General features: G+C 37.5%; 1 protein-coding gene across 1 annotated transcript in view; it reads left to right on the forward strand.

Moving 5' to 3' along the window:
* DYNLT5 (dynein light chain Tctex-type family member 5) overlaps positions 1-15,916 on the forward strand; it is a 30,070-nt gene extending 14,154 nt beyond the window's left edge. Inside the window, exons 3-5 of the mRNA XM_042997525.1 lie at positions 5,785-5,876; positions 13,558-13,682; positions 14,557-15,916. Coding sequence (XP_042853459.1) covers positions 5,785-5,876; positions 13,558-13,682; positions 14,557-14,760 — 421 coding nt within the window. The 3' untranslated portion in view covers positions 14,761-15,916. The remainder of the gene's footprint in view (positions 1-5,784; positions 5,877-13,557; positions 13,683-14,556) is intronic.
* Positions 15,917-16,331: the final 415 nt, after the last annotated feature.

Below are 16,331 nucleotides of genomic sequence, written 5' to 3' on the forward strand. Positions count from 1 at the left end.
TGATTTCACGGGTTCATGAGTTCAAGCCCCACACGGTGCTCACCGCTGTCAGTGTGGAGCCCGCTTCAGATCCTCTGTCTGCCTCGCTCTCTGCCACTCCCACTCATGCTCTCTAAATAAATAATCAAACAAACCTTAAGAGAAAAATAAAGAAATAATACTTTAATTTGTGTTGAAAATCTGTTGAGATAGACCACAGTCCTCCTTCATGATCTCCATAGTACTGTAGCAGTAACCATGGCACCCAAACCCTCAGCCTCACCTGAGTGATGATTGCCAAGGGTAATATGACTTTGAATCTATCCATTCATCCAGGAGCTGCAACAGAATTTTCATCAGCTGTCTTTGACTTTAACCTCACCTTCTCTTGAGTAAGCATTAGTTTAGTGGGCCTCAGACACTCTGATTTTCTGTCCACACACTCAAAATTATTCTATTTTGTCAGACACCTTTTCTGGATTATCTTCAATCACATCAGAGCTTGACGTTTCACAGGTTGTGTGGTTTACTTTTTGTCCTTCAGGATCATTCCTACTCTTAAAAAAAATGTATGCTACAAGAACACATACCATTTCTCTCCTCTTTCACTTATTAAAATGTATGAAAATTATGAAATTTCAAAATTTCAAAATTATGAAAATCTTGACCTTTCTTTCTATTATAACCTTCCTTTGGCTAGTAAGATGGGGCCAATAATGTGAATAAAATATCTCAAAGGTACATAAAAATCCAGCAAACTTGCTATAAACTGACCACAAAATTAAATTACCTTACCAGACAACTTCCACCTTCTAGTGATAGGGGAAGAGTTGGTATGCTTTTTCTCTTAAACATAACATTCATGAAAACATCCTTTAGACATTTTGAGGCAGAAAGTTCCCAGCCAAGTGAGCCTTTATGCATATTTCATCTTGTTTTCAATATCTTGTTTCTTGAGCACAGGGAATAGGATTTTTCTTTGTGTTGCCAGCCTGCCCACTGTGAGCAATAAATATTTGTTGAAAGAATGAGGGAAAAAAAACAAACAAAAGAACAAATGTCCAAATTGTATACCCTGAAATAATGTATACCGGAAGCCTTCTTTTTCTCTGTGCGCTCTGAAATATCTCCACTGGGAGGCAGCACATAACTTTAATAACAGGTTTAGGGGGAGAAAAACAACAAAAACAAAATCATGCCTGAACAATACCGTTCAAAATATGGTAGTTCCAGCTATTTCACGGTTACAAATGGAAGAGAGAGATGATATTCTGACATTTTTAATCTACTAAATTAATGGCTCCAAGACCAGTTATACATTCACATATTATCTCTTCCTGCAGCTTCAAAACATCTAAGTAATAATGGCAGTGAAAATGTCTGGAAATGAATTCTTAATAATAATTACATAGTATTGATTTTGATGAGACTTAATTGAAATTACTTCAGTCTCTTCAATACATGCTTTGTATTTATTGTGTGTAATTCAAGGAGTGAGTAGCAAGTACCTTTGTAAGATGTTTTCAGGAAAACTGAATTTCATGAAACAGTAAATATATTCCAACTTCTTAGCTAATTTTCTTTTTGCCTCTTTTCTGCATAATCAGAACACAGACTGTTGGCTTGGCATGGATGTTTCCAATGTCAATCAAGTACAATATAGGAGGGTTCCTTTTGTTTTTGTGGACCAATTTCATGCAGCTATTTCTGCATCCAGGTTAATGCCACATCTGTCCTCAGCAGTAGTATATATGATTCCAAGTATTACTGAAACTTTACAAATTGTTACTCTTCTCCTAGAATAACATTACTTGATTTGTTCCATGTTTTCACCAGTAGTTTCTGCCAGACTTTGTCTTCCTGCATTTACTTTTAATCTACCTTCCTTCCTATAACTTGACAACTCTATTGGATCCATTTTGCCAATTGAGTCCTTTTCCTCCATAAATGGCAACAAACTGATGAAACACATAGACAGCAAAAGCATTTTTCACATTCACAAAATAAAATCAACTATAGTCTTCCCTTTGCAATGAGATCATGTATCTATCTAGAAGGATTATTATTACAAAGTAGGGAAAGTCTGGTCATGGACAACAGAAACACATCTGATTGTAATATTGTGACATATACCCAATAAGTGTCTTGTGCTGTGTATACAGCACTGGCAATTAAAATTACAAAAAATTTTTTAGCACCTCACATTTTTGTCTTTAAAAATTTCAAAGGGCTTGAGTAAAGCTGTTTATCAATAGAAAATATGTACTACATATTTTCCAAGTCAGTATTCTGAACTGATACTGGTCATTTACCATTCCCAAATATAGAATCTCTTTTATTTCCAAAAATTTACTAAACCCACATTCTGGTTTAGTGTTAGTTACCCCTATTGCAAAATTTTATATATTTTATCTCTTCCTTCTGTCTTTTTTCAAGGAATAAATGTGTTTTTTTTTTCTGTTCAGCTCATTCTTTTCTTTTCTCTCTTCCTTTTTCCAACTCATCTCATTTTAATGTAGGAACAAGCAGATCTCAGTTTCAAAAAATACCATATACAGAGGCTTTTTTTAAGTAACAAGTAAAATTTTTCTGTAATTTTCCATGAAGTTACAATTTTAGTGGGTACATGGTCAACCTTCTAAGGTACAAAAAGCAACCAACAAACCAAATATTTTCCTTCTGCATGAGAAAGAATGCCAGGTTACAATAAAATATTTGAAACCTCACTCCCCAAAGTCCTATCTCCTCCCCAAAACTAACTCCAAGTTTGGTCCTCCAGTACTTGCAACATCCTACTTTTAAGGAGCAAACTCTATATCAGTTAGAATTTATATCAGTATAGGGGTTCCTGGGTGGCTCAGTTGATTAAGCATCAGACTTCGGCTCTGGCTATGATCTCACGGTTCATAGGTTCGAGCTGTGTGTTGGGCTCTGTGCTGACAGCTCAGAGCCTGGAGCCTGCTTCAGATTCTGTGTCTCCCTCTCTCTCTGCCTCTCCCCCACTTACGCTCTGTCTCTCTCTCTCTCTCTCTCTCTCTCAAAAATGAATAAACATTAAAAAAAATTTAACAATTTGTATCAGTATATCTAATGCTTCTTATAATAATAATTTTTCAAAAAAATAGTGGTTTAAAGAAAACAAATATGTTTGTAGAAACAGCCTAGATGGCCAGGAGAACAAATGGGTAAATAAAATGCAGCATGTTCATATATTAAGTACTGTCATGATATTTAAAATATTGATGTATATTACTATTTGTCAGCATAGAAAGTTATCCATGATACATTTTGAGTGGGAAAAAAAAAAAAGCCAAGCATCTATCATATGCTCCCATATGCAAAGTCATGTCGGAAGAGATTTTTGTAATGTTAACAGTTGTTAGAGAACCACTGGGGTTAGTAATTTTTATGTAATTTTACTTTAATCTTTATACTTTTTATGTTTTGAACTTTTTATCATTTACATGATTACTGTGGAAATGAAGAAGGCACGAAATGAAATCACCTTTGGTAAGATTTAAAAAGCCAGTCTCCAAAACCTTCTGCTTGCACACCTATCTTCAGCCAATGGGTTTTTTAAACTGCCCTTACGACACTTTCCAATTTCATACTGATAAATAGTATTGCACTGATTGTCAATTTTTCCATAACTAAGAACAAAGCAATAGTGCAGACTGTAAAAATCCTTATTTGGTTTTTTGTCTGAGACTTCTAACACGTGAATTTAAATTTTGAACCAACACTACCTCTCTTTCTATGAGTTTTTAATATGGTGTTAGTAGAAAAGAAATTGGGTTTTTATTAACACTTGCTGTATATTTATGCAAGTTTCAAATGCAGTCATTAATTATTTCAAGTAGTCCCTCCCCCTATTTTCATTCTGTCTGATATGATCATATGTGAGACTTTGTCACTGGGACTCAAATAGGATATTTGAAACCTAAGTCTGCCTTTTCTGTATCTATGGCATTAAGCCCTTTGCCTTGTTCCCTTTATCTCTGAAATGGGTAGAATAAGAGCTCTTTGACTAACTTAAAGGCAGTTGTGAAGGTAAAACAAGATAATTGATGGAAAATGATTTTCAAAGTGAAAACTAGCACATATAATAATGGGACAGGCTGCTGTATCTTAGAATCAGGGGGCTTTTGCAACATGGGGTTTTCTGAACAGAAGCAATCAGCTTCTGTGGGTACTGCCCACAACACCTGCAGACAATGTGGCCAAGCAGGTTGGTTGCTACTTCAAAGGGCAGCAGAAAACTGAGGAAAGCAGGTGTTACAAGAATGAGGACTAAATCGCTAATCCAGAAATCTATCATGAAAACACAGCCATAATTACTTGCATTGTTTTCTCGGGATGGGTGAGTAAACCTTAATTTATTGCATAAATTGTATTAAAGGATTTTTAAATAGATGATCTGTGATTTTCTTAAAATATCAGTTGTACTCTGACTCAAAAATAAATAACAAAAACATTAAAAAAAATTTTTTTTAAAAGGGGGCGCCTGGGTGGCTCAGTCGGTTGAGTGTCCGACTTCAGCTCAGGTCATGATCTCACAGTCCATGAGTTTGAGTCCCGGGTCGGGCTCTGTGCTCACGGCTCAGAGCCTGGAGCCTACTTTGGATTCTGTGTCTCCCTCTCTCTCTGCCCCTCCCCTGCGCATGCTCTGTCTCTCTCTGTCTCAAAAATAAATAATAAAAACATAAAAAACACTTCTTTAAATATCATTTGCAAAAAGTTTACTAATTCCAAACAGCCAAGAACTAAGTATTTTAGTCTTCTTGCAGAGAAAAAAAAACCCAAAAGATTAAAAACAAATATCTGTCATTTAATTAAGGCAAAAACATAGTCTGCTTAGAAAACTGGTCACTCTGAAAACACACATAACCGCACGCGCGTGCGCGCGCGCGCACACACACACGCACACACACACACACACACACACACACACACACACACTATTGTAGTATCTCCTTTGAAGACACATCTGTTCTAACTTCCATTTTCACAGGTGGAGAGAATTGGGGGTAGATCTGAGACTGCCATTAGTGACAACTGGATTTTCTCTTAACTAAGCTAAATTAAGTGGTGCTGGAGGGACATTAGGGACTCCTCTTTGCTTGGGTCTCCAGTTCAGCACCTGGATAAGCTTATATTGCCTTGGTAACCAAGCCAAAACCCTTTCTTAATGTTGAAAAGGGTGGTTGATGCTTATGATTTACAATAGTTTGGGTGAATTGTGGTTTCTCTCACCATGTGGGTGAGTTTCTTGTTTTTCTTTTTTCTACTAAAGGGATTTTGTGTGGTACATATTACTAAACTTTTATAAAGTATATTATCCCATGTATATATATATAGTTGTTTCCCAACATTTTAAGCTTCCTCCTGTATTCCTCAGTCCCTTTTGTTAATTTTGGCCACTTTGAGGAGAGAGTCTCTGCATTGTGGTAGACATGCCATTGAAATGGCTTTTGAAACAGGTACTCCATTACCACACAGACAGACCAATCCATGAATACTTTGTGAGTAGTCAGATGCCTTGGGCTTCACTGGACTGCACTGGGCTTCAACCGCTATATTGAGACCTGCTCCAAGTAACTTCTCTATGCGTTAATGTTTCCATCTCTGAAATGTTTTTGACTTTAAATGTGTCACCGGGATATTTACCTGTGACTTGCTTGAAATGTTCTTAGGGAAGGTTTACCTTGGTAACATTTTTGCTGAAAGCAACAATGTGTTTTGTTGTTGTTATTATTATTATTATTACTATTAACTATTGAAATTTGTTTTCTTCCTTGCTTTTAGCTCCATGAGTACTGTGTCTTATATGGATGAACCTAGCCAGCGGGATGATGCTTCTCGCCTTACAGTTCAGATGGAAAACACCTATCAACTAGGTGTGTTATTTTACACTCATTCCTATTTTAAACTTATAATCTCATTATTTACTTAAAATAATATCTGATAACATGGCATCATCTTCATTATTAGCACAATATAAGGGGTCTTAATTAAGTGATTTGATGTGTTGTAATTTCTTCCTCTGTAAAATGGGACCAACACCCATTGCTTAATTTTCTTTATCAGTGTTTCCTAAATACCAGGCAATTCACTGGGCAGCGCTGATGTGTCTTGTGTATTACTGAATTAAGAAGTTCATTTCTGGGCGTTTCTGGGTTATCCTGTGGAGTTATTTTATATATACTTGAGTTAAGTGAAAGAGATATGCATTCAAGTTTTATCCAGCAACCCAACCAATGTTGTTGATACGTGGAGAAAAAAGCCTTCAAAGCAGAAGCAAATGATTCCTGGTCCCCCATTGACAGAGGTGTTTATCCCTTTCCACTGAGGTTTTGGGTCTTTGAAAACAAAGATCTTTGCACCTGCCCCCATACTCCCAGACGCAGTCCGCAGTGAATACATTTTCTCATTCATGTTTTCTCATAGACCAGCTTGTTTTCTCTAAATGTGTACCTGCCCACTATTATCTGCCCACTTTATATAATTACTGCTATATAGAGATTCCATAGAGACTTACCAATGACCAAAAGAAGGACTCTCTGGGCCACAGTGGTTCTATCTGCAGCCAGTTAACTTCAGGAAAATTACAGACCATCAGTGCATTTCATTAGGCCTTGTAGCCAGTTTTCTAGGGTAATCCCCAAGACTACGTGGATTACAAGGCTCCATAATTAGTCAGTCTACTGGTATTTTCACAGTGCCTGGGGTAGACAACTAATATTCCTGCCATCCCTTCTGGTAACCTTACCCAGTTTCCTTTGGGGAAGCCTCACCACTGCCATCATTACACTTTGGGTCCGTAACATTCTGCTGAAGCTGACACTAGCTTTAGAGATACAATAGTGACTGATTCTGAGATAGCATATGACCCTTTGATTGGTCAAGCCAATCTAAGCCTTTGTGATTCAGCTCAGAAAGTGTTGTTTGGGTTGTTGAAGAAGCAGATTAGATTCTGAAACCTGAAAGAGGTAGGGGTATAGCAGCTTTTGCCATCTTGTCCCCAACATATGACTCCTGAGAGCGTGAGAGAATCAAATCCCAATGTCATTACTAGAGTCCTAAATCCAGCTATCTGCTCTTAGACTTTTCATTAAATGAACTATGTTTGGGTCAGGCTTTCCTCCACTTATAACTAAGAGATCTTAACTGTTCAATGCCTAGGACTTTGGGTTCTGCATGTTGAAAGGGTTTTGAATCAGATTTTGACAAGATAAAGGAATTAAAATATGAAGCCCTTTGTTTCTTCTTCATAAGGATATGTTTTCATAACTTATATCCTCAAATAAACAGAGTAAATAATCTTACGTATTTTAGATGTACTGAATGTTGAACCAAGTTAGAAAAGTAATATTAGAAACACCTTAGTATATTTAAAAAAAGAAAAAGAAAAGAAATATCTTAGTATAAAGTATTTCCCATATTTTCTTACAAAAATTCATGTGAATTATTCCTTTATGATTAAAGTCTTTTATGTTTGACAATCTATTTCTTAAGCATTCAACTAACCATCTTGTTCATATTCAAACAAAAATGTATTTCCACTTCTACTTGTTTCTGGGTTTATTTTGCATCTGAAAGGTATTCTTTGGACCTCTGGTAAAGATTTCCTCATATCTACAATGCAATACTTCCCAAAAGAGTGTGTGGGGGGGGGGACTGTCAATCACCAGCATTGTTGTGTCTAATTTTTCTCATTCCATCCAACAATATTTGTATCATCTATTTTATTTTTTTATAAGTTTTTAAAAATATTTATTTATATTTGAGAGAGAAGGAGAGAGCACACACACGTGAGTGGGGGAGAGGCAGAGAGACAGAAACAGAATCCAAAGCAGACTCCAAGCTCTGAGCTGTCAGCACAGAGCCCAGTGTAGGGCTTGAACTCACAAACTGTGAGATCATGACCTGAGCTAAAGTCAGAGGCTTAACCGACTGAGCCACCCAGGCGCCCCTCATCTAAACATATTTTAAATGTTTAGTGTGTTTATCTTCCCTTGAGGGAATAATTATAGCCAGAATGAGATGAAACATAAGTATAATTAATGAAAGCAAAAAGGGAATGGAAAAATCAAAATATATTTCTTGTAATAAAACACCATTTACATTTTCTCATTAATTAATTGATAAAACATGAGTATAGAAAAAAAATACAAGATGTGGATCCACTGTGTCTGAATTTGAATACTAATCTTGACAATTCCTAAATGATGTTTGAGCAAGGAATTCACCATCCTCAAAATCTTAGTTTCTTTACCTGTAAAAAAGGATAATAGTCCACACCTTATGGGGATGTTGTGAGAATTAAGTGGAGGAATGCATTTAAATTGCTTCTTTATTCATTGTGTTCTTGTTTCTCAAAGCAACTGAGCCTAGGGCTTTACTTAAATCACTAAGAAGAAAGGCCTTCTGTGACCTGTAATCTAATTGCATATTAATTATGGAATGAGTTCTTCACAGGACTTTTTTCTGGAGCAATGGTTAAAGAAGTATCTGATTCTTTAAGAACACTGACTGTAGGGGTGCCTGGGTGGCTCAGTCAGTTGAGCATCCAACTTCGGCTCAGGTCACGATCTCACAGCTCATGGATTCGAGCCCCGCATTTGGGCTCTGTGTTGACAGCTCAGAGCCTGGACCGTGCTTTGGATTCTGTGTCTCCCTCTCTCTCTGCCCCTCCCCAGCTCTCTCTCTCTCTCTCAAAAATAAATAAACATTAAAAAAGAAATTAAAAACACTGACTGTAAGCAGGTCAGACAAGACCTATGGGTGGCTATCTTTGCTGCCACACTGAGACAGCCTGCCTGAGAAGGTAGTCAACATAATGAAAAGTAGAACCTGAAGATGGAGAGAGAAGGAGACATCACTGGAGCCGAGCATCCATGGGATAATCAGGCCCTGTCATCAGATGCTCTCATAGACAGAAACTGTCAAGCTCTCCACCCTGACTTCACTCCACCCCTTAGGGTCCTTCCTAACTGTGGAGGTCTTACTGCCTCCCTACTTGCACCCTCGCTGATCTTGGTGCCTTCTCAGCAAGAACAATCCCCATCTCCTCCCTCAAAATGAGGTAGCAACCATAACAACCCCACTAACAATAATAAATACATAGTGGGGAGGAGGGGTTGTGCATGGCAGGCACTTTTCTAAGCATTTTAAATATTTTACTTCATTTAATCATAACAAAAAACAGTATGTGGTGATTCTTATTATTATCTCAACTTGGAGAAGCTGACACACATATTAAATAACCAAATTTGTATCTGTTCTATCTTAATTCTATTTTTGTGACAAGTCTTGTTCTTTTTCTTTTTTTCTTTCTTTCTTTCTTTCTTTCTTTCTTTCTTTCTTTCTTTCTTTCTTTCTCTTCTTGCCTCCTTCCTTCCTTCCTTCCTTCCTTTCCTTTCTTCCTTTTCTTTTTCCTTTTCCTTTTCCTTTTCCTTTTCCTTTCCTTTCTTTTTTTTCATCCCAACCCTTCTTCAGGGCTTTGCTTTTTTATTTTTAAAAACATTAAAACATTTGCTTTTTCCTCCTAAAAAAATAATCACTCAAAAAAAAAGAAAGAAAAATAAAGTAAAGTAAAGAAAAAGAATAAAAGCTTTGCCATTCCCATTAGTTGATTCTGAAAGTAGATTCAGGAGCTTATTTGGGAAGTCAAAAATTAAACATCCACTCTTTCTCTCTCTTTGCATCTCAGCATCCCAGCCTAAGCAAGGCAAAAGATGATTCTGGCTGCACAGGAAGGAAGAGGTCACAGAACAAGTGAGAAAAAAAGTACATGATGATATCTCCAAATATTTTCAAAATAGAATCTGGTTAATGAGATTTTAAAACAAGGAAAACAAAGCCAAGTGCAGAAGGGACATTGGTGCAGTTGGACAGTAAGAGCCGGAAACAGAGACTCAAGTGCCACCAGGATTCTGTCTTCCCAGAACTAACTAGGTGTGGGCCTCCTCCTCTCACTATGGCCTGGCTTCCTCTCCATGATGAGAATCATGGCCTTCCACAGTACCTAAGGATCACATGTCATAACTTTTATCGCCAGAAAGAGGCTGACTTTTTACCCCCTATTTCAAGTTTAAAATCAAAATTCTGAGAAAGGATTCTAATTGGCCTGGCCTAGGACAAGTGCCACTCCTGAGCCAATCAACCATAACCTGAACTTCAGCTCAAAGGAGGTCATGGTAGATCCTAAAGAAACATCTTGGTTAGAATTGGGAAGCTCTCATCTTCCCAGGAGGGGAGATGCTGTTCCCAAATGACAGGGAAGAGTACTAGACAGACAAATATCTGCATTGGGGGAATTTACTATTTGCTGAAGGGAACGATGTGTACAAGTTACTGTAATATGCAGCCAAATTAAGTTCTGTGTGAATTATGTAGGTTAAGGTACATACAATATGTGTGCTTGGTAGGAGGGAGTGAAAAACAGAAAGGTATATCTCGAATGTACATAGTCTATTTAATTTAATCCAAGCCAGTAGTATCATTTTTTAAAATTTCTTAAATAGAAAGGGGAAATTACCCTCAAATTTAGACTCATTTCTCTATAGAATGCAAGTGGAAATCTAAAAGATCCACAGGAAGGGGGCACCTGGGTGGCTCAGTTGTTAAGCCTCTGACTTTGGCTCAGGTCATGATCTCGCCGTTTGTGAGTTCAAGACCTGCATCGGGCTCTGTGCTGACAGCTCAGAGCCTGGAACCTGCTTCAGATTCTGTGTCTCCCTCTCTCTCTGCCCCTCCCCTGCTCATGTTTTCTCTCTCTGTCTCTCTCTCTCTCTCTCTCTCTCTCAAAAGTAAATAAACATTAAATTTTTTTTTAATTAAAAAAAAAAGAGATCCACAGGAAGACAACCCAGAGGCTTGTAGGTATTTAGGAACTTACCTACCGGGGTTGGTGCCCTATCTCTGACCCCATGAAGTAGGAACACTCAGGACCAACCTGAAGTTACAAACCTATATGCCTCTGTGTTTACAACTGCTTGTCTCTGTCCTGTAGAAGATAGATTCCTGCTGACTAAATATTGGGGTTAATTATACTCATTGTATCAGATGTGTCTCCCTTTTACCTATCCAGATCCATTCCCCATGCTGATTTAATTGAACAATTCCTATATAATCATCAAAATAAAAATACAACTTATTGAGCCCCAGGAGGCTGACCTAACTCAACAATAGGCATGGGCTGTAACCTTCCAGTTAAGTTTGGCCAATGGGAAACTTCAGCAGGAAGTAGGAGGGAGGGAGGAGTGTGAGCTAGAATGTTTAATTCCCCATGGCCTACTGTGAGTTCATCTCACGCTGTTTGTATCCACCAATGGAAGGGCATAGCTGCTCTCCAGGGAGCCCTCTCCATGTGCCTCTTCTGGGATCAAGAGTTCCCTTCTCCGATTCCTAAGACTGGGGTGGGTTGAGGATAAAACCCTCAGTTTCACTAGCAAGGGATATTGCACTGTCCTTTGTTCTGACATCCTGCTCAGAATTTCCTAAGGAGTCTCTTCATTAAATACTCCTGGAATTGTCCTTATTTTAGTGTGCTATATATTTCTTTAGACCCTGATACAGTCATTAAAAATAAACACTTACAGGGCACCTCGGTGGCTCAGTCGGTTAAGCATCCAACGCTTGATTTCAGCTCAGGTCTTGATCTCAGGGTCATGAGTTCAGGCCCCAAATGGGAGCCAAATAAATAAATAAATACACTTAAGACATACTGATGACTATTAAAATACAACTGAATTTAATTATTGACCTCATTCCTTTATCCATATCAGTACAGCAGATAATGATTGAGCCACTCTACACCAGGCTCTGGGCACATGTACATGTTGTACAATGACAGAGGGGTGATGAGGTTAATATTCCCAGGACATACAGGGAAGATTCCTGGGATACAGGATAAAGAAAGTCTGTCCGAGGCCTTTGCTTTGAATGTGGACTAAATGTCATTAAGAATATAAGCTCTCTAGGGGCGGCTGGGTGGCTCAGTCAGTTAAGCGTCTGACTCTTAATTTCGGCTCAGGTCACGATCTTGCAGTTTCTGAGTTTGAGCTCTGCGTCGGGCTCTGCTCTGACAGTGCAGAGCTTGCTTGGGATTCTCTCTCTCTCCCTCTCTCTCCCTCTCTCTCTCCCCTTCCTCCATTCCCTCTCTCTCTCAAAATGAATAAAAGAAACTTAAACAAAAGAATATAAGCTCTCGAGTCAGATAAAATAAGTACATCCCAGCTCTGCCACTGTGTGATTCTGGGCAAGTTACTCAATGTATTTAAACCTCTGCATTACCATCTGTGAAATGGAGATAACAGTAGGGGTCACCTCAATGATTTATTGGAAGATTATATAAGGTAATAAATATATACTTATCACAGTACATGACATGTAGAAAAAGTTCAATGGGGGCGCCTGGGTGGCGCAGTCGGTTAAGCGTCCGACTTCAGCCAGGTCACGATCTCGCGGTCTGTGAGTTCGAGCCCCGCGTCAGGCTCTGGGCTGATGGCTCAGAGCCTGGAGCCTGTTTCCGATTCTGTGTCTCCCTCTCTCTCTGCCCCTCCCCCGTTCATGCTCTGTCTCTCTCTGTCCCCAAAATAAATAAAAAATGTTGAAAAAAAAAATTTTTAAAAAGAAAAAGTTCAATGAAAGTAGTTATTATCTGTACTATGATTATTACCTATACAATGTTTACTTGTAGTTAAATTCAGAAATCATACATTAAACATTTTATATGCCTTTAGCATTGTATTAGACTCTGAGGAGGATAACATATGATCTAGCTTACCGTTTCACTGGCCAGAAAGGCAGAAATGATTGAGCTATTATCAGGTAGATTAGGATCAGTGGGGACCCAGAGCATTGAGAGTACAGAGAAGAAAGGGATGATTTTTTTTTTACCTGAGGAGGGGAGGAAGGCTTTCTGGAGAAGAAAACCACTTGAGCTGGCCTTGAAGCATGAGTGGATATTTCTCAGATGAACAAGATGAGGAAGATGCTCTTCTTTTTAAGAATGTACACAAGCATCCCGTACAAGACAGATGAAGTCCATGAGGCTGGAGGCATTGACATAGAGAGCTGTGATGGAGGATGAAGGGGCTGTAGGTGCTAGACCTTAGACTTTGCTAAGGGAAATATCATGGCCAGATCTGGGTTTTAGAGTGACCCCTCCAGTTGTAGTGTGGTATACATAGGTTGGAGGGGGAGATATAAGAGCTGGGGGGTGGGGGTCAGTTAGAAAGATGTTGAGACTTTAAAATAAGTCATTAATTGTGGGAGCTGGCACTGGCGAGGAGGATAGTTTCAATATCAAACCTTGGTGGTATTGAGTACACTCTTCAGGTAGTCTGGTAAATGTGTGGCACACACTCTGGTAAGAGTGTGTTGTCTTCTGGTCCTCTGCCAGAGAACCTGACTGGAAACCTAATTAGGACCACTTTTTTCCTTAAATAGAGGCCACTCAGAAGATTAAAGGTCTCCCCATGATCCAGTACTCTTTTGATTAACCTACTGGGGGCGGGGGGGGGGGGACGATGTCATTTGAAATTACTCAAGAAATTTCATCTGTATTTTCAGGTCCTACCAAACATTTTCCTGTGGTCATTGTCAATCACATTTTGAAAGATGTGTTAACTAAGTATCTACAAGAAGAACAGTATGAGCCAGAGCTCTGTAGACAGATGACTAAAACAATTTCTGAGGTATATATGTGATTTGCCTGAAGTGTTAACTTTAATTAGAATATTGCTAAAAGGACAACGCCCTACTTTTTGATGAAGGCAATTAATTTGCAGTAGCAGTAAAAATGCTTATGTATATCTTATGAAAATATTTCTTAGGTTATATTCCGTGTACGTGTGTGTATGTGTGTGTAAAAAGCCTTTGCCTTAAAACAACCATTATGTGTATCATTTTTGCATGTATTTTGTTTAAAAAATGGATACAACTGCCCCATTTATTAAAATTTTTATTGTCAAAGATACCATTTTTTTCAAAGATACAATATTTTAATGATCATTTTCTCTTCGTCAAGGTAATTGTTTTGAGTGCTGTCAAATACAGATGCTGCAACCTTTAAATACATTTCTGTTTTTATCAACTAAAGTGGTTGCCCTCCATTAGGTTTTCTTTAGTTTCTTCTTTAAAACAAACTCTTTAATAAACACCCATGAATAGTCATATTACAGGAGACTCCAGATGTATGATCCCTTAATTGGACATAAACACGGTGGTAGAACTCTAATACCAATATTCTTTGAAAGGAAGCCATCTTAACATAGATTTTCAAAGAATGTAATAAATCCTTTAAATCCTGTTCTCTGAATTACAATTTTTCCATGAGACTTAGAAAATGTAGATATATTGCTGGTGCTATAATTTTGTCTCTAAATGTCCTATCTCATGAGAACAGTGCTTGAAGAAAATCATAGTTAAGTTTCCACAATTACTGAAAATATCTACAATACATCATGTGACTTTCTTAAATCCACCAGATTTTTGACAAAGATTAAGACTTCTAAGTTTCAATGTGGCTAAGGAAGGACCTTTTTTTGTTGTTGTTCTTTTAATTTCTAGGTTATTAAAGCCCAGGTCAAGGACCTGATGATTCCACGGTATAAGCTAATTGTGATTGTTCACATTGGACAACTGAATAGTCAGAACATTTTTATTGGAAGCAGATGCCTCTGGGATCCTAAAAGTGATACCTTTTCATCTTATGTTTTCAGAAATTCTTCTCTCTTTGCGCTTGCAAGTGTCTATGCTGTTTACTTTGAGTGATTGAAAATAAGAAATGTAGTTCTTACTTTTTTAAATCACAAAATAAGCTGTATCTATGTACACAAAAGCTTCACTGCTCAAAGGTTTGAGAAACAACAGTAATATTTCAAACAACTGGCATTTTTGGACTTTTTCATGCTCTGCTAAGAACTGAGGGAGGGAAGTGTGGTGCAAGAAAAACTCTTGTTTATCCAAAAGAAGAACTAAGTTTTGGTTCCACTGGATCATTTTTCATAGACGTGGATTCTTTTTTAATATTACTTTGGTACTAATTACTTTAATTACTCTTTAAATAGACAGTTAAAATTTCCTGCATTGTTTTTTAATGAAGACAAGTTTAAAAAATATGGCTGTATACCCTGACCAATAAACGACAGAAGAATATTCAACATGGTATACACAAATGATAAATGTTAATGTGTCTCAATGCTGCATGTAAAAGAATACTGGTTTTCATTTTGTACTTAATAAATTGAGCAGCATTCATTAACTGCAATTATTGTTACATGTACCTGACAGTTGAAACTGCTGAGGTAGAATTAATGATTTCATAACAATTACTGTTGTCCCACAGGGCTGCTCGCTAAAATTGGAAGCTCTTGTGGGTTGCCTGCACTTTACAAAATTGTGGGAGAGCTGAATGTTGGCTCTTCAATAATGGAAACTGTAAAGTGAACAAAGGCTTTTTAGGGCACTGAAGTAGACCTCGTCGTATTAAATATACATGATGTTTAATAGTAAATGTATCTGTAACACTTAAAATCATGTATTGGAAAGAGACACTGCTTTTAAATATACACTGCCTGATGTGCCTTTGAATTGATTTTCCTGGGCTAACAAACTTTTACACAAAATATATAGCTGGTAGCTTAACAAATAAAACATGTGTATTTACTATTTTGTTCCTATGAATTTAATGCTAAAGTGACCCAGTGCAGGTTTGAATGGATGGTATTAAAATTTACAGGGCTGAAATAGCTTATTATTCTGCTGGTTAATGTGGCTTGTATCATGGATCATTTATTTTTACGGAGCTTTCAACCCTTTGTGTGCATATGAAATGATGCTGAGGCGTTGTTCCTGGATGGTAAGTGAACTGCCCAGAGGACATTTGTTAAAGGTCAAAGACAAATTGTACACATGTGGAGAAAATTAGCAACGCTATAGTTCTAAGGAAAAAATGATGTGTAATTCATATCAAAAAGAATTTAACAGATGAGAAAACAGTTAATGCTTTATACTTTTAAAATGTATTGATGTCTTATTTTTCTCAAAAACAACCTGTACTAAAAAAAAGAAAAAAATGTAGCTTTTGAAATCCCTTTCCTTCTGCTTGTTCTGGCTTTTAAGGTAACTTTTCATTATGAATTGGTGAATTTTCATTATTTTTTCTGTTAGGGCCTTAGTGGGAAGAGGACTATGTAATAATTCACTACAACCAATATTTGTCAACCTCCCTAGGCCAGTTTTGAATATGGATTAGATCATAAGTACAGTAAGTAAATGGACTGAATATTTTCATTACACATTTGTGAACATCTCCCCTCTTGGAATGATAGCAGGGGCAATCA

This window comes from Panthera tigris, chromosome C1 (assembly GCF_018350195.1).
Source record: "Panthera tigris isolate Pti1 chromosome C1, P.tigris_Pti1_mat1.1, whole genome shotgun sequence".
NCBI classification, from domain to species: Eukaryota; Metazoa; Chordata; class Mammalia; order Carnivora; family Felidae; genus Panthera; species Panthera tigris.